The 20,031-nt window shown below is 38.5% G+C and overlaps 1 protein-coding gene across 5 annotated transcripts in view; it reads left to right on the forward strand.

Moving 5' to 3' along the window:
- The window catches only part of LOC100116824 (importin-11), a 337,441-nt gene that overhangs the window by 118,525 nt on the left and 198,885 nt on the right, over nucleotides 1-20,031 (forward strand). For all 5 annotated transcript variants that reach the window (XM_031925208.2, XM_031925210.2, XM_031925209.2 and 2 more), the window contains exon 7: nucleotides 18,790-19,053. In XM_031925208.2, coding sequence (XP_031781068.1) covers nucleotides 18,790-19,053 — 264 coding nt within the window. The remainder of the gene's footprint in view (nucleotides 1-18,789; nucleotides 19,054-20,031) is intronic.

The following is a 20,031-nucleotide window of genomic DNA, read 5'->3' on the forward strand; positions in this document are numbered from 1 at the left end:
TTGAATCAAATATTGAATTTGATATCCCCAACCGACCTCTTTTTAAGCTCCCTCGGGGTGGAGCTGTTGGAATGCTGTCTTTTGGACGTGTATATTCTTATCCATTTAGTGTATTATACTCTTATCTGTATTATATTCTTATCCATTTTCTTTTGTTTGTTTTACGGGTGTGTTAGTGTGTGTGGACTAAGCCCCGCCCTTGCATCCCGGGCCAGTACGCCCCCCCCCCCAGAAGCCAACCCCGACTCCTGTGACCTCAGCAGGCACAGCATAATCACATTTTAAGTCAAATATTCTCTTAATGTTTATTACAATAACAAAATGATAATTCTACGAAAAAATTGAAAGGAAAACAATCTTTGGATGATACTTCTTATTTGACCTTGAATTGACCTTCTCAAGGTCACTAAGGCAAACTTGAAATGTCATTTCCGACGTAATTTTTTCCGCTGCTCCGTATTCCGAGGTCAAAAATAGGGGTTCCCGTTAAAAAAATACAATGACCTTCAAATGACCTTGAAAATGAGTTCAAGGTCAAAGGTGTTGGTGTCATTAGATGGCCGCTTTTGCTCCCTTCAACTTTTGTCAAGGTCATCTTTCGACATCAGTAAAATAAAACCAGACAAACAGCTGTTTAGCAGATTTTTTGTTATTTTACCTTGAATTGACCTTCTCAAGGTCACCAAAGCAAACTTAAAATATCCTTTGCGACGTAATTTTTTCCGCTCTATCCGATTCCAAGGTCTAAAATAGAGGTTCCTATTTAAAAAAATCACAATTACCCTCAAATGACCTTGAAAATCGAGTACAAGGTTATAGGTGTTTGTGTCATTCGATGGCCCCCTTTACCCCCTTCAACTTTTGTTAAGGTCATTTTTCGTTAAAATTAGTTTTTCCATGGTTTTTTGTCGTGGTCGGATTAAAATGAAACACCCTGTATACCTCGGAAAATAGGTCAGAAATAAAATATGCTCCTTGGACCAAATCAGGCCGCCGCGTTTGCCGTGCGGTGCGACCCGTGAGCTGCCAAAAGAAGATCCTGGGTGGGAAGGCAATCTGAGGTTGCGAGCCAAAGTGACCTGAACCACCTTTGGCTCCCGCTGACGGTAAGACGGGGGGGGGGGGCGGTCACATAGCCAGTACTAAGGCGATTGCGTGATATTGCTGGATGTCTGCCAGAAACTCTCCAGAGAGCCAAGCACTTTGTTTGGGGCCAGGTCAGCTGCCTCAATAAACGGGGAGATCGTGGGTGGTCGGAAACATACCTGCATGAAGACTATTTATCGAGCATGGATAATTTAACCGAGCAAGAAAAAAAAGCAGGAAAAGGAGCTCTCAAGATCTGGAATACAATCCGGGATGCTGATCGAGAACGAGAAAATATATGGGAGAAGATTCGAGACAGGCTAGACTCAATAAATAATGTTGTGTCAAACGCATCCAACATTCTCAAATCTGTTAAAAGCGTTAAAAGCGACCTATCGGCAATTATGATCCAGGTTAAGCGGCTCAAAAGAGAACAAGAGGCGCTGAAAAAGAGCAAGGAGAGCCTTGGATTGATGCTAAGCAAAGCGGAAATGTTACCGAATCAGCAGCATATCTAGAAGGACAAGGCACTACAGACGGTAGAAGCATCAAACAAGGTAACGACAAGAACGCTAAATAAGCTTAAGGCAATGTCACCAAGCCAGGTAGAAGAACGACAAGAAAACTACGCTAAGAGAACAAGGAAAGATAAGGAAGCAGTCTCTGTGGTGGGCACGTCAAAAATCCAATCACTGGAGTCTTCAGAAAAATAAAGGCAGACCCACCCTTGCAAGAGGTTATCGCCAGAAAGGAGAAAAAGAAAGAAAAGAAGAGAAAAAAAGATTTATGAAGGCACCGGTGCCAAGAAAAAAATAGCACTAGAAAACCACGAGAGAGACCCAGCAGGCCTGATGCATTTGTTATAAAAGCTGCTTAGGGAAATTCGTACGCTGATATTTCAAAGAAAATAAAAGTGGACCCAAATCTGACGGTTCTTGGTAACAGCATAAAGTATATTACGATAGTAGTGAGGTAAATTAGTTTCACCCTCGTGGGGACATTGGTGATAAGCCCCCATGAGGGTGAAAGCCCTTTACCCCCTGGTATCGTACGGTATTTTATGAAATAACGTGCATAAACCAAGATTTAGCGAGTGCATTTTTGTACGAACGTGACTAAAATCGAGGTTTATGCCACGGCGTTTCATAAAATAAGATATGCAAAACGGTGAAAGGAGATCTTTTTTTGGAGCTACGACGCACCAAGGAAGTGAAAACGCAGGAACTTCAAGAAGCGGTTAAAGCAGTGCTGGTAGACGAAGCCACAATCAAGAGGCTTCAGCATAAAGTGGTCTTTGAAATAAAATACCTTAACATGCTAACCACTAAACAGGATATTCTAGAAGCTCTCAGTAGAGTTTTCAAAAGAGAAGGAAGTAGTAGAGAAGACGTCCGTAAAGACCCTCCGGAAAACCTAAGGAGTTACGCAGACCGCCGTCGTACAGCTGCCTGCCCAGATTGATCAAAAGGCGATCGCAGCTCAAAGTAGGTTGGGTTAATTGCAGAATCAGGGAGATTAGTCAAGAGATGCGACCACCTAGATGCTGAAAATGCCTGTGTCTTGGCCATATCACAAAAAGGTGTTCAGAGGCGTACGACAGAAGTAAATGCTGGTTTAAGTGCGAAACGGAAGGACATGCAGCGAAAAATTGCACGAACAAGCTCAGTTGCATTCTCTGCCGGGGAAACCATGCAGATGGTAGCTATAGATGCCCAGCCTACCGAGCCGCATTAAAAGAACTAAAGAACCCACGAAAATGAAGATAATGCAGTTAAATCTAAACCACTGTGAGACAGCACAGGACTTACTTAACCAGTATGTCCACGAGAAAGAGATAGAGGTAGCCCATTGTGTGCAAACAATATAAGGATCTAGACGAACCATCGTGGGAAATGGACACTACGGGTAAAGCAACGATCTGGGCATGTGGAGACGTTGCTTTCTGTGAAAAAATAGAGACCCATAAAGAAGGATTTATACGGGCTAAGGTAGCAGGTGTCACTGTTTACAGTGCTACGCTTCACCTAACGCTCCCATCGAGCAGTTCGAACAACTGCTAGATCGGCTCATACAAGACGCAGTAGAGATGAAACCGGTACTGATTGCAGGTGACTTCAATGCCTGGGCGGTGGACTGGGGCAGCATAAGGACTAACCACAGAGGTCAATCACAGAAGCTAATCACAGAAGCATTCGCTCTCCTGGATTTGGTTTTAGTTAACCAAGTATGCATCCACACCTTTAAAAGAGACGCAGGGTCTATTGTCGACCTGACGTTTGTTAGCAGCAGCCTTATTGGCTTAGTTGATTCATGGACAGTAAGTGAGCACTACACACGTAGTGATCACCAGGCCATAATAATAGAGGTAAAAATATTAATACAGGAACCCAGCGCGAGTACAACAACTAATAGAGTTAGTTGGAAAACGAAGAATTATGATAAGGTGTAAAACCCCGTACAAGCTCCGTATAAAATTATAAATTATATTTGAAACTAAAATTCGTTAAACAAAATTTTAGATTTACGCGAGTATCTCGCTCTCCCCCCACTTTTCATTTGAACGATCCGGGACGCAGTTGAGTTCACAGCAGCAGCAAAAGATTAGCTGCGCCACAAGTCAGCCAGCGACAGCAGCAGAAGCAGCGATAGAGCGGGGAGAGCGCGCAACACGCTCTTATATCTGTATCTATGGAGCTGCGAGCGCAGCGGCGCGATAAAGTGCGAGAGAAGAAGTAGCGACGCACTTCTCTTATTGTGACAAACATGTATACATCAAGTTGTTTAGAATAAATGCAAAAAAAAAAAATCCGGATGGACGAACGGACGGACGGACATTTTTCGAGTTCTTTTATTGCTAAAAACTAATTGAAATTCAATAAATTGAAGATTTTTTTTTTTGGTAACCTGAATGATTTAAGTTCAAAGATCATTACTACCGTAAAATAGATTAATTTTTTTTTTACGAGTTTTGGAAAGTTTTTATAAAATCGACCAAATATAAAATTTTATCATAGTGTAGATAGATAGATAATAATAGAGGGGCAGTAATTGAAGGACATTAATTAAGAGACAAAATTTATGAAACGGTGGCGGTAGTGACGGCGTAATTTTTGTATAATAAAATAAAATCGCAAGGGGTATGGGATCGCAGTGTTGGACACCGGGATCTGCATCTTTAGTCGGTTCTCTCGGGTGGTGGTACACCGCTTTATTCTTCGTGTTGAACACGGATCTGCGTGACACGCAGAGTTTCCGATATGGCCCATATACTGCAAAACGCTCTTGCGCGCGCTTGTTAGTGTAATAGCTTAATGCCGAGCATACCTGGTCGGAAAAAATGGAGCAATGTTTTTAGTTGAGCTAACGTCAATGTTTCTGTAAAGCGACGCTCCCGCTACAATTTGTGGACCATTCCGCTGAATTAGTCGCTTTCCGTTTGTTTCCTGTGTTACATAATGTAGTGCACTTGTCTCTACTCGACGGCTTGATGAGACTACAGCTACAGTACGTTCAAAAAAACAGGTATGAGAGCGGAATGCAAAAACAAAAAGAAACGATGTAATCGAGTACGAATATATGATACATTCTCGAACGCGCGAGCGCTTTGTCACGCATTCTGCGTCGCGCTACGTGTGGCGGCATCCCGCGTCGCAACCCGAGCGAGTCATAAAATATAAAAACGCATGAATGGACCTTTCTTAAGTTCCAAGTACGGTCCGAGATTTAGTTTTGTAACTAGAATATTTCAACACGCCCCCTCAAAATAAATCTCCTAAACTCAAAATTACAGTATTGATTTAACTATGAATAAAACACACACTTAAGTACATACATTTCTAATTTTCTAGTATATTATATTACATACTTAAGAATACACACACGCACACACACACACACGTATATCCACTAAATTCTAATCAGCAATATTAATTTTAATAAACTATAATTTAGATCTAAATTAAACCTATGTGCTCTCCTTCTTTATGCTCTTAGTTACTGGGAAACTACATGTGGTCCAACATTTGTTGCATGGATTAGGAAAACCCAGAAAACATAATCAGACCATTTCACTCACGCTTATCATACATTTACATGGTCATTTTAAATTCTAAGTACATAATTTTCTTTTATTTTAAGTCCATCTCTGTTCTGAATTCCAGAAACTTCACTGCAAGTAATTGCTTGGTTAAGGCATCTGCTAGTTGATTTCCTGTAGGAATATGTTTTAATTTTATTACATTTTTCTCACCTTGCTCTCTGGAAAAATGATATTTTATATCAAATTTTTTGATTTTCGATAACTAGTTGGATTATTTGCAATACTAATACAGCTATTATTATCTTCATAAATTATGATTGGCTTTTCAATCTCGTTATTAATACTAGTTAATGACTTAAGCCAAATAGCTTCGCTTACAGCCTCGTAAAGAGCCATATACTCTGCTTCTGTTGAAGAAGCTGCAACAGATGCTTTTTTTCTTAGTATTCCAACATATTGTGCATTGTTCATACATTTTAAAGAAATAACCAGTTGTACTCTTTTTGCCTGTTCCACCTGAACCTCCCCAATCTGCATCAACATAACCAAACAAAATATCACTAAATTTGCCTCTTTTATAAGTTAACTTTAAATTAATTGAACCTTTTAAATATCTTAATACTCTTTTCCAATTTTGCCAAAGTTCTTTATTATTTTTATTACAATATCTACTCAAAACATTTACTGCTGTACTCAAGTCTGGTCAGGTACAAATCATTATGTAAATAAGACAACCAATTAAATTTCGACAAGGGGCATCATCCTTTTCATCAGAATTAAGAGCTTCATAATCAACTTTAGTTGGTAAAGGTGTATTTACAGAATTATAATCACTCATGTTCAATTTATTTAAAACTGTTTTAATATATGAACATTGATCTAAAGTTAATTTATTATTATTTCTTTCTACTTTAATTCCAAGGAACATTTTTATTTCTTTCAGATCTGTCATACTAAATTGATTCATTAAATAATTTTTAAAATTGTTCATTGTAGTATCACTAGCAGTTACTATAACTAAATCATCAACATAAAGTACAGCATAAATATTTTGTTGTATATCACCTCTATCTAAAATATAAATACAACGATCGACCCACGAATTTTTGAAACCTTTCTCAATCAAAGTTTTTTCAAAAGTTTGAAACCAGCACCTTGCTGCTTGTTTTAAACCATAAATACTTTATTTAATTTATATACTTGATTGTCAGACTTATTGGTTGCTTCTGTATCAATGACAGATTTTCCATCACAATCGTTTAATTTAACGATTTTCTCTGAACTGTGATCATCACAATCACTAGATTTAGGTACTGATTTTGACAAATCGTCAGATGCATCAGTTTCATTTTCTAAATTACCATTTCCAGTTTTTACTGATTTTGACAAATTGTCAGATGCATCAGTTTTATATTCCATGTTATTAATTATTTTTAATTAAAAATCTGGCCTTGATTTCACATAATTTGTTTCATCAACAATCACGTCTCTTACGACAACAAATTTTTCATTCCTCACGTCCCACGCTTTATAACTATTGGGCTTATATCCAACTAATATACCTTTCCACGATTTATCATCAAATTTTGATTGTTTAACTTTATTATGAACATAAACTGTAATACCAAAATTTCTCAAATACTTTAATTTTGTCTTTTTGTTATGCCATATTTCAAATGTAGTTTTATTAGATTTTAAAGCATTAGTTGGCGATATTTTAACTAGATATATTGCAGTCAAAACTGCCTCTCCCCAAAAAACTTTTTCTAACTTAGCACCGCTTATCATTGCGCGTGCTTTTTCAGTTAGTGTTCCATTCATGCGTTCTAAGACGCCATTTAATTCTTGGGTACGTGGAACTGTCAAATGGTTACTTATCCCCTTTTCAACACAATAGTCTTTCATCTCATTTGATAAATATTCTCTGCCATTATCATTATTATATATAAATTTACAACTTTTAAGTTGAAATAAGCCTCACTTTTTTGCAATAAAATCTTTAAAAACAGAAAATACATCCGATTTATAGGATATTAAATATGTCACACAATAACGTGTATATTCATCAACAAATATTGCAAAATAGTTTTTATTATTAACCGTCGGAGTAGTGATTGGACCGCAAACATCAGAATGTATTATGAACAATGGTCGTTTAATATAAGTCTTATCTTTCTCTTTATTGAAAGGCAACCTTGACTGTTTACCATTCAAACATGCTTCACATATATTTTCATTAGGCATAATATTGTCAATTTGACTTGAAGTCGTTGATGCCATAATTCATAATTATGTTTAGCAACATTATGAACTTTAGAATGCGTATTTCTTTGAGATGCATCAACGATAAAATCAACAATAAGTAAATTGTTCATAGGCTTACCTCGGATTATCGTTTTACAATCTTTCGTTACCTCAACACCATTTTTATTGAAAACAATTTTCATACCAGCCTGCTGCATTTTCTGCACTGATAAAAGATTGTTTGGTACTTCTGGACAGTAAAGGGCATCCTCAAGAGTACCATTCACTCTCATGTTGCTTTTAACGTTGATCTTTCCTTTCTGATGTTCATCCTTCGGATGTATTTTCGTTGCTAATATAAATGTGCCACTTTTGGCACCGTTCATTTTTATCTAATTGTATGCAATTTGTGAACATTTCATCGTTGTTTATAATATGATCTGACGCACCGGAATCAATAATAAACCGTACTTTATCATTTGTTTCTTCAATTTGAATATTATTAACCATAAAAGCAAAACTTAAAGCATCAGCAAAAGATGCAGGCTCTTCTGGCTCTTCTCTTTGAACTTGCTGCACAGTTTTGTTTTTATTTTTCATTCTTTTAGCTATCTATCTTTGTTATAAGTGTGATTTTTAAAGTTGTTATTGTTCTGTGAATTATCTTTATTTTTATAACTAGATTTATTTCTAAAGTTCTTTTTATTAAAATTTGTTGTATGCATCTCTTGATGAGTTTGAAGTACTTTAGCACTCGTATTACTTGATTCACTCTTTAATTTAACTTCATGATCTAATAATCTCGGTTTTACAAAATCTAATGTAATACTGTTTTCAGTCAAAGTTTTTATTGCAGTTACAACACCATCATAAGTACTTGGAAGTGTCAAAAATAAATGTGAAACTTTATCCGTCTCTTCTAGTTTTCCTCCTGCAGCTAATAACTCTGTTATTAAATTATCAAAAATATTAAAGTGACTCATAAGTGCAGAATCGCCTTGCAATTCCAAACTAAACAATTTCTTCCGAATCGCAATCGAAGTTGTGTAGCTAAACTCTTTCTCTCGTATACACTATCTAACTCATTAAAAATCTGCTATGCTGATTGCCCAGTATTAGCAAAACCAAGCATAGAGTCAGACAGATATTCTATAATAATACTCTTTGCGACTCTCTCAGCTTTTCTCCAACTACTTGAGTTTAGATTTGGCTATCCATCAATCACTTTGACTAAATTTAACTCATTCAATGAAGCACGAACTCTAAATTTCCACACGCTATATTTTTCACCGTCAAACGGTTTAATGTTTCTTTTTGAAGTGATAACTTCTTATTTGACGGTGAACCTACAATGTTTGTAACTTCTGGAATGCGTTAGATCGAATGCGTTAAATGGAATGCGTTACAGTGATATCTATATGTATACTGGTATAGAGCTCTTAGCTCGCGATCCGGCAGGCCTCCTTCTCCGTGCGCAAAGCTAAATATAGATTTACTCTCTTAGGACCTTACACACTCTCTCCGGGCGCAGGGATAAGTGTACATATAGCTATACTGTTTTCGCACCCCCTCCCTCTCCGAGCAATACCTATAGATTTACTCTCTTATGCATACTATACCGCATTACTTTGCTTACGCTTTCCTTAACTGTCTTTCTCATTCTCTCTGTACTCCTCGTTGGTATATGGCCTTCGACTGACAGTAACACTGTATATTTGTTATTCAGTGTCATACGAATTGTTAAATGTATAATTGTAAAAATAATTGAGTGAGCTCTATCGGTACTTTGAGGAGGGTAGCTTACCGATCGGCACAGCTGATTCGGACACACGCCAATTTCGGTTATCGATACAGGAGGATTGCCATACAAGACCGTGTTTGTACGGAATAAATTTTATATAATCACAACCAATATTAACGTAGTAGATGGACTTGCGAACGGTGCAGTTGGAAAATTAGTTTACATTGAAACTAACGATCAAAATAAAATTGCACGTGTATGGTTGCACTTTCAAGATTCACCAAAAACTGGACAAAAAATAAGACTAAAAGCTGCCGCTCTCATAAATAAATATAATATCCATCCTTAAGCGGTGCCAATAGACCGAAGAACTGCAACTGTTTACTTAAATAATAATAAAACCATTATTGCAAAACGAAATCATTTCCCGTTAGTATCAGCATGCTACTTTGAAAAAAATATTTCTTTATTTTCTTTATTTTTATAATCCTTTCCAAAAATTATATTCATTTGAATAATAAATAAGTTCAATTTTAAATACTTTCTACGTAAATCAAGTTAAGTTATCACTTCTGCCGGGCGTCTCGAGACGCACACATTTTTTTGATTTAGAGATCCATTTTTAATTTGAATAAAAAACTAGTCACTATTTAAATAACACAACACAAACACAGCTGAACGTTATCTGGGCCCATAACCTATTGGAAATGGTTCTATTCTAGCCCGACAGACAGACTCCAGATGGCAAGGCCCTTCAAGAAGTCCGCGTCGCGCTACGTGTCGTGGCACCCCGCGTCGCAACCCGAGCAAATCATAAAATATAAAAACGCTTGAATGGACCTTTCTTAAGTCCCAAGTGCGGACCGAGATTTAGTTTTGTAACTAGAATATTTCAACAGTTACTTATACTTACTATGTACCTATACTTGCGTAAGTCATTCGCTATACATGCTACGTATAACAAAAAAACTGCTACTTAATTCCTACTTAACATAAGTATATTTTCCACACTTTAAACAAAAAAAAAAAATAGGGGTTGGTGAGCGAAGCAAATAGGGGGGGGGGGGGGGTACCCTCCTAGTAAGTATATAAATAATAATTGAGAGGATCTTTACTAAAGAAGTATCACTAAGGGAGTAATTGAGGGGGAACATTCTTGAAACGGCAGGAGCGGTTGCAGCGAAATTTTCTTTATAATATAGAGAGATTTGTGTGAATGATTTTTGTAAATAGGTGTAATGTTTGTGTAAATGTAAGAATGTGAGAGTTTTTCCGGCGGCTCGATACCCGCCCTCTCCGCTGCCTTTATAAGGACTTGCACGTGCTATCTGAGCTCACTAGCCGAAGCGCAACTTAAACGCCAGCGCAACTAAAGCGCATACTCCCTACTCATAAGCAACTTACGCCTTGAGTAGGTGAAACTTAGAAACATTTCCGTATTTCATAATACTTATGAAATTTGTTAAGTCTAACCTGATAACGCAACTAAAACGTTTCAATTGAAAACGAAGAATAATCTCAAATCTTTTGTATACTTATAAAATTCTGATCTAAACTCAATAACGCGAATGTAAAGCGTATTGATTTACAAATACATTATAAAATCAAAGCGAATACATAAAACCTTTTGTTACAAAGAATATCTGCAATTTATAGAATATTCTCTCTAAAAACTATTTATCAAGTGGCGCGGTAGCGCCACGAAGACGAGTTTGAAAAGCAGACGAAGCCGCGGCGCCCGTGACACTGTTTACTTCTATATTGGTGTTCGGATTTTTCATAATACAGACAAAAATGCTTATCGTTACTGTTCATGAGTTTTTTTGTCTTATCAGTATGTTTTCTGAGCTAAACTATGGTTTCCAATGAAAATATTTGTTAAAAAGCCGTTTCGTTAAAAAATAAACGAGTTTATATATCACAAATGCTCAAAACAGTATCTCTACTTTTTTCTCCAGTATGGTAGGACCGTGAAGTTGGCTTTCTAGCCTAAAAGTAGTAGGACCGTGAAGTTGGCCGCACAAGCTATTATGTGTAATACAGTTGGGTATCGCTTTCCCACAGATTTCTATAAGTAATACAGTTGGGTATCGTTTTCCCACAGATATCTATAAGTTGCGCAGAGTAAATGTGTTTACATTATCTGCTTGACTTTAAGGTTATGTTTTTGAACAGCTGCTGCACTGTCGCTGCACAAACTTTCTGAGTATTCGGAGTCACTGATGACGGGGCCCAGGAAGTGGATTTCGTGACTTTTTGTGCATACATGCAAATATCGGTTCGCGGTAACCGGTCACGCTCGATGTCTAGGTACCAAGGGTCTTCGATGACGAGGCTGTCGATATATATTGCGCGCTGTAGATTTTTGTATCCACGTGTTAATATCGGCCATAAATGCCAATAAGTTCTCTGAAAAAGAGATGAAATCTTGTAGCGATTAAATATACTTATATTTGTTATTAAAACGTAATAACAAAATTTTATTATTGTAACATTCTTTTACTACCCGGTATCCCAGACTTCTATTATTATAATAATATATAATGCAACGCAGTGCCTCCCCAACACAGGTGCGGAACACCTAGCGCTTAGCATGCACTAGAATTTTTGTTACCCGTAGGATTTGGCGCGATCACCAACGTTTGGGAGAAGGAAAAATAATCACACTCAATAGTTATAGTTTATTGCACATGTATTTCGCCCAGCTTTCCCCTACAACATGGTGGCTGTAGTGCCTCCCGCGCCCAATTTAGCCACAAAGGGCTTATGCTGTCACGCTCACACACGAGCCGCGCTTGCGCAGCAGACGGCAGGCCTCAGACCCAAGTCCAATCCGCTGACGGCTAGCACTCTTGGTCAGTGCGATCTCTCTCTCTCTCTCTCTCTCTCTCTCTCTCTCTCTCTCTCTCTCTCTCTCTCTCTCTCTCTGTCTCTGTCTCTCTTTCTCTCTTTCGTTCTCTTCTCTCAAGGCTCTTGGTGGACGTCCGTTAGAGCTCCCGTCGTCGCTTCCTAGACTCCTCCCGGACCTAGTGGTAGCTGGCTTTCTCGGCTGTTCCACGCCGATGTTGCTGGCTGCTCTGGTCCTCCCGTTGATGGTATTGGACTTGCTAGCTTTCTTGCTTTCGTGCTGATCGGAATGGTCGCTGGCTCGTCCAAGCGTTGGCACTTCCTAGTGCCCACGCGCTGCATCTGTAATTCACTCACACTATCGCACACTCGGAAGACTCTCCCAATCTCCTCTAATTGTCGACCTCGGGTCGACGCGTAACTCTTGCAAACGTCGACGTGCTCCGTCGATAGTAGGGAGAGATCTGGCGGATTTCCCGCTCGTTCTCGCGCTTACTCTCTCCTCGCGCCCGTCGGGCCCGCATTTCTTGTTAGCGCCTCTTCGACTCACAGTCTGCGCGGGTAGCGAGCCACGCATCGGCGCCCGCTGATTGGCTTGCGACATGCAGAGGACCAATCAGCGTGCGCGCCGACGAGGCTTGCTCTCGCGCCAACGATGCTCACTCTCGCGCCGACGTTGACGTTGAAGAGGCTATTCCGCCGATCACGATTGAGGAATTGTCAGCTACCTGCAGAAGCGTAGGAACCAACAAGGCCCCAGGGCTAGATGGCATTCCAAATATTGCATTAAAGCATGTCATTCATGCTCATCCAGAGGTCTTCGTAGACTTGAACAATGCATGTCAAGAAGAGGGAACATTCCCCACAATCTGGAAGAAACAGTGACTCTTGCTTCTGCCAAAAGGAAAGAAACTACCCCCAGCAGTCCTCATCATACAGACCGCATTGCATGCTGGATACCCCGGGCAAGATCCTGGAACGCATTATCTGCGTCAGAATAGATCGTTTTATAGAAGGAAAAGGTGGATTAGCGGAACACCAATATGGCTTCAGGAAAAATTGTTCAACCCAGGACGCAGTTAATTTAGTGATTGACATTGCACAAACAGCGATAGAGAGGGAAAGATGGAAGGAAGGAAAAAAGAAGTACTGCGCCATAATTACTTCGGATGTCAAAAATGCATTTAATTCGGTCAGATGGAGTGAAATACATGAGGCACTCCAGAAGCAGGATGTGCTCTTATATATGAGAAGGATGATGTCCGACTACTTGAAGGACAGAATCTTATTATATGACACAGAGGACGGTACCAAGCCCTATAAAGTTACAGGAGGCGTTTGTCAGAAATCAGTGCTTGACCCACTGACTTGAAACATCATGTACGACAAGGTACAAAAGCTATAATCACCTGAAGGAGCAACAGTCGTGGGATTCGCTGGCGACATAACAGTAGTGGTAGTAGCAAAACGTAAAGAAGAGGTGACAGATATAGCTGAAGAGTCGACCCGTATAATACACAAATGGCTAACAGAGATGGGTCTGGAACCAACCAGTCACAAAACTGAAATTATTCTTATTTCTAGTAGGAAAAAGATGGAGGAAATTACACTGACTAAGTTTTAAACAACATCTGGAAATAGTCAGCGATAAAGCAGCAAAAGTTGGCGCTGCTCTATCATGATTGATTCTAAATGTATGAGGCCAACTCAGAAGCGAAGGTTGCTCTTAGCCAGCCACATTGATTATGCTATACGGAATCCCAATATGGGCAGATATGATGCGAGTGAAATCGTATGCACGAAAGTTAACTACCATGTACAGGCGAAGTACACTAAGAGTGGTGTCCGCTTACCGTACGGTATCGGACGTTGCTGTTTGCAATATAGCAGGCATGCTGCCCATTGACCTTTTAGCGTTGGAAAAAAGGACGTATTCGAATCTAAAAGATAAACGAATGACAAAAGCCAGAAGGAGATCTGGGATGCCGCAAGAAAGAAGACGATGGCTGAATGGCAAACAAGATGGGACGCTAGCGGCAAAGGGCGATGGGCTCATCGCCTTATACCAAGGATAGGAGACTGGATTGGAAGAATACATAGGGAAGTTAACTACTACCTCACGCAGTTATTGTTTGGGCACGGGTGTTTCCAGGCGTACCTGCACAGGTTCAAACTAGACGGCTTTCCAAACTGCCCAATATGTTTAGACGCAACAGAGAATTTTGAGCGTGTCTTGCGAGTGCTCACGATATCATCAGGATCGAGAAAAATGGACAGTTTTCTTCACATCAGAGTAACTTCTGCGTCGATTATGACGGCCATGCTGGCTTTAGGGGATGGATGGTGCGCAGTGAGAAACTATGCAGCAGACATTCTCAAGAAAGTTAGAAAATACGAAGATGACAGAAGAAGACGGAGAGGCTGAGTATATAGAAGATGGAACTAGGCACCTTTAGCGTGGGTCAATAAAGGCAAAGAAGCGACGTTTTCTACGGCTAAGTGTTTTTTTACCTGGTCGTAAGGGGAATGGGTTTAGTCATTGTGAATCCGACACACAGCTGACAATACCTCTTTCTCCAAGAAAGAAACAAAAAACACACACACATATACACACAGCTATCCGCACGGACATTTTCTAAAAACGTATGTGATTCGAGCTCCAAACATCTCCAAATACATTTTTATGCAGTTTTAGCGAAACTGAATATTTTACTATTACAAAGCTTCCTCTAGGAAGAAGCAAAATTAAAGTCATCCGATGATTATTATAAAAAAGATTAAGGTATTTTTCGCACCCCCACTTTTCCCGTCAGCACTCTGCACCACTGACGAGATGTCAGCACCATTCGAACAGCAGCAGCGCTGCTAGCCAGTGGCGGCAACAGCAGAAGCTACGGCGGAGCGGCGAGAATATATATATATATATATATATAGTTATTTTAGCTATTTTCCTCCCCCCCACCCACAGCCCCCTCTCGGCCCTCCCGCAAAATAACGGACATTTTTGTTTATTTTTGGAAAATCTGAATGCTCCCCCACCCACAGCTCCCTTACATACCCCCACCTACCCCCCACAGCCCCCCACACAGTAACAGCGAAAATTTGTTATGATTAATTTACTTACAATGTATTGTTAGTTCTATATTTAAAGTTTAAAATTTATTTTAATTAGCATATTTAGAGACTGCTTTTTGCGTTATCGGGCTTGAGACCGTTATATTTGAAGAAAACTTTATAAGACAATTTATTTATATTCATTAAGTTTTACATTCGTTAAGTTGAAGGTGATTAAGTGAGTTTAAAGAAGTTGATGAATTATTAGAAACAATCATTATTATATATAATCATTCAGTGAAACAATAATAGACAGTTTTCCTCTCTGTAGAAGAAAGTCTTATAGAAAGAAGTATACTTATAAACGGTGAAAATATAACCAACAATAGACAAATTTCCATACCACCTAAGGGGTACTGTCAGAAGCACATTATATCAATTCCATGTACTTTAGGCGTGTTGCTTTTATTTTGCTTTTTATATTTTATTGTATAAAAATTACCAATAATTTTATATAATTTTATGACATCTAATTATACTTAATTATGGTTATTGTTCAAAATGAATGAATTTTGTTCTAAAGATGCGACTTACATGCGAGCGCATAGTATTAATAAAAGTACAAATGTTTAATTTGTCTCAAAAGGTTTACGGATAAAAATAATTATAATTGATATACTAAAATACATGTTCATCTAAGCATGATTTAATCTAAGCAGAGAAAGAGGGAGAGGGAGGGGGAGGGAGAGAGGGAGGGAGAGAGGAAGAGAGAGACAGAGAGAGAGAGAGAGAGAGAGAGAGAGAGAGAGAGAGAGAGCTGGAGGACTTAAGAGGAAAGGTTTTTGTTGCCTCTACATGGACCGCTTGCAAGCTTTTCTATTTTTTCTTTTACATATTTATGTACAAAAGTCAGCAAGCAGACGACTTTTGAAGTGCATCAGTTTATGATGAAGGCGGCTACCTGGATTATTGTAGTCTGTGAAATCGATGTATTATGGATGGATGGGTACCTGCAGGTAGTCGCCCCATTCCATAGTGACCTCCCGTAAACAGGCCTTAAGGGAGATTTGCGAACTGCTTGCGGAGGTACGGAACAGCGGAGCAATAAAATAAATTTGTGAAAAAATGTATATCACCCTAGTCTTTTGCTGACACTAATTTTACATGTTTCTTTAAATAAACAATGCTTTATTCGAAGGATTTTTTATTTAAAGCAAAATAAGTTTAGTTAAAAGGTTTTGCCTTTCGAATAAAATCGACTGAATTACTTTAGAAACATTGTTTTCTTACTACTTTTTGTCCAGTACAGAATTGCATAAAATTTTTTTGGAGTGATAAAATCGGTACGTTTTTACCGTCTATTTATTTAAATATTCGAAGTATTTATAATGAACAAGTCAGCGGCAAGCGGGACAGCAACGAAGCGACAGCACAGTAGCAAGCCAGAGCGCAGAGGAGAAGGAATAGAGAGTACGTGGTGCAGGTAGGGGGATTTTCTTCGGGCTGGCTACTTCCCTTTAGTAGTAGTAGTTGTAGTACCTCTATGGCATGAATGGATGAGAGTGGAAATGACGACGCAGCGGCGGCGCGCGCGCATCATTATACATGCTCGTGTGAATGCATTTTTAAATAACTGTGTATATAAGTGTTGATGTATCCAATGTTACGGCCTCGGTGGCTTACCGCCTTGCATCGCTTCGCAACCTCGTTATCTCCACACTTTACATATTGTAAAATATCTGATCCTTTTAGAAGGACGACGGCTAAACGCTTGGTGGTCGACACCAAATACTGATAGCACGCCATTTGCTTAGCGCTCGTGCAGAACCACGTGACCACATGATTAACAACCGCTATGCCTCTAAATTTTCTGTTGCGCTCTTTATGGAGTAGCATAGCATATCCAGCAATTTGTAGAGAGATTGCCGATGAGCATAGGCGAAAGCGTGACATGCGATGTGCAGCTGTCAGCTAGCCCTGCTCTGCGGTATTCTCTTCGCACTATACGCATCTAGAAGCAACAGAGGAGATATATTAGGGGTAGGTGGCGGCGGTAAAGAGGGAAGATAGAGAGCACACATCGCAGCGAAGTAGAGGAGAAATGAAAATCGGTGTTTGTCGGAATGCGCCATATATATTCTTTATTATTTTTACATATTATATACATTCTATAAGCAAGTAGAAAAAAAAGAAAAATTTAATTATTCCTTTTAGTCCAATGATATGCCTAAAATGTTATTTGTCGTCTATTGAAACGACCACGACGCGCTTTTACGCGAATTCGATAGTTGCCACTTGTCATTTTTCCTTTGCCGCGTCAGGCGTGGCGAAGCTTAAAATAGCGCCACTTCCTTTTCTTCCACTGCCAATAGACGTGGATACTTCCCTTATGCTCCGTATCCAGATGCGTATGGTTTGGTCGCATGCCGCAAGTGGCATCATAATTGAATTCGGCACACTTTTTTAACACGGCATTGACACTCTCTACTAATTTCTGGTATGTCTGACGTCAGCGATTTGCGAAAGACTATTGTGACTGTCACAAACCAAGACTATTGCGTTTGGCGCAACTGCATAGCATACTGTAGATGACTATGGCCTCAGTTTGCGACTGTCACAATGGTCACTCGCTGATCAGAATATATTAACGGTGAATGCATAGTCAGGACGTATACGGGTTACGTACGTTCTGTGTACGGGTCGAATGAGTAATCTTCTACGGTCCATCTAGGTGCACTTTTCTCGTTCAGAAAACCAATTCGTCAATATTATAAAAATATGTATAAACTTTCGGTAGTAGAAACTAATCGTTAAAAATATTTCTGGGTATATCACGTTTAAAAACGCTTGCTCGAAGCCTTTTTAGCCTCCGCTTGTCTGTCGGTAGCGTTATCAATTAGTACCTAATACGGCTGCCACCACTCAATCTCCGCCTAGTGTCTCCTTGCGGAGTCGTTAAAATTCTATGAAAATTTTGCGGATACCACAGGGTCAAAATATGATTTAGAAGATTGTTTAGTGCAACAATGTGACGGAAAAATTCCGCCAAACGCACTGGAATCAGTCATTTTTACATACCGGTAACAATAATAAATCAAACTTGATACCATATGTTTGACAATGGCATTACACAGTGATATGGCATCGCCAAGTAATTCAAGGTTTTCGTTGATTTTTTTTTTTATATCTATTTTACTACTTTAGGAATGTACTTTGTTACTTAAGTAGGGGAGGGCGGGCAAGTAAGGTTTGTCTCAAATATTTCTTTATTATTTGTAAAAAGGCTGTAAAGAGGAGGCACCGCTGCACCGTAGGCAATGTGCTTACTTAATAAGCTGCCGGTAACAGAAAAAAATACAGAAATAATAAAAACGAAAAATAAAAACTATCTTTTCATTTCAATGTTATAAACAATTTCCTGAAATTTTAAGTTAGTTGGTTTGGCTGATTTTGAGAAAACTTTGAATTACGAAAACCGGATAAAACCATGGTGAAACAGGAATCTGTTTCTTTGCGCGGCGTCCCTTTAAATATATAAAAGCAAAGACCGACGGGCACTGTGCACAATAGTCAAGATATAATTATTATGTACGTTCCAGGGTTGACCGATAATCAGGTGATCATACCACGCTAAACACTAAAGTTTAAAATCATTTTTCCGAGCTTTACTAAAATATTGTTTTAATCTTGTTTTTCACCACAGCTTAATCAATAATATTAAAATTTATAACATTAATTAAAAATTTATGAAAAAATTAAAAAACTTGAATTTTTTCAGGAAGAAGTCTTTTATCCAAAGGTATACTTTTAGAAGTATGCGAAAAATTTATCATACATCTAACTAAAGTTTTGTTAGAAGTGCAAGAAATCCATCCTTTTTGTTATATAGACATGATACCAATTTCATTAGAATTCACAGTTTACTATTGTTTTACGGAAGCGGGACAAGAACTTTCATTTGAAAGATTTAATATTCAGTGCCTTAATTTGATAAAGAAGATTTTACAATCCAATGATTACAAACCAGGAAAAGCGATTGAAGGTAATTTACGAATTTGTCGTGGAAACTAATTTTTACTTATGACACCCAATGTATTTTTATCTCATTCATATGCCATGCATTTAACTTAATATCTTGACATGTTCTCAATGTTAATCCTCAATTAATTGATTATGATTAGATTAGATTTGATGAGTTTTTATTTTCATACATTGTGTTATACACATTATTTTTATTATTATAATCTACAAAATAATAAATATAAATAAGCGATTGTTGAGTATGCGTGAGAAGGTATAAGATGCTTTAGTCTAATGCATGGTCTATCAATCTTCAAGTATATGTACTTTCAATATTCTAATCTAATAATACACTATGCAACAAGGGAAGTTGTGAAGGTAATATAATACATTCCAGAGGTATGAGACGCTCATATGGAATAAATTCCTTCAGCGTCTTAGTCCCAAAGGTTAGGAGGGCTTTCATAGAGCTTTCTTCAATAAACGATTTAATGTATTTAGCATCATTGTTAGTTGTTTAAGATATTGCTTCTCAGAAATAGAGTATGTGATGGTTGATAGACTACGCCCACAAGGTAAGTGGGATCTCCTTTGACGACACCTCTCAAAAAAGATATTCCACTTTATTTGTCTTTTTAGACCTTTAATATAAGACGAAATACATACATACATACACACACACATATATATCTTCCTATATTATATAGATGCATGTGTAAATTTATGTCAATAACCCCTCCGCGCCCCTCCGCCCCCCTCCGCAGCCCCTCCGCAAGCCCCTCCGCATCCCCTCCGATGGCCCCTCTTAAATCAATTTTAGAAGATCGACAAAATTTTCTTTATTGGAAAAATGGTATAACGATGGGTTAAAGTTTAAATTGAGAAGATAATAACGACAGATTTCCACACCACCCAAGAGGTACTGTCAGAAGCACATTATAATATGGATATACAATGTGTTTCAGGCGCGTTGATTTTTTTTTGTTTTTCTTAAATTATT

This window comes from Nasonia vitripennis (assembly GCF_009193385.2).
Source record: "Nasonia vitripennis strain AsymCx chromosome 2 unlocalized genomic scaffold, Nvit_psr_1.1 chr2_random0007, whole genome shotgun sequence".
Lineage (NCBI taxonomy): Eukaryota > Metazoa > Arthropoda > Insecta > Hymenoptera > Pteromalidae > Nasonia > Nasonia vitripennis.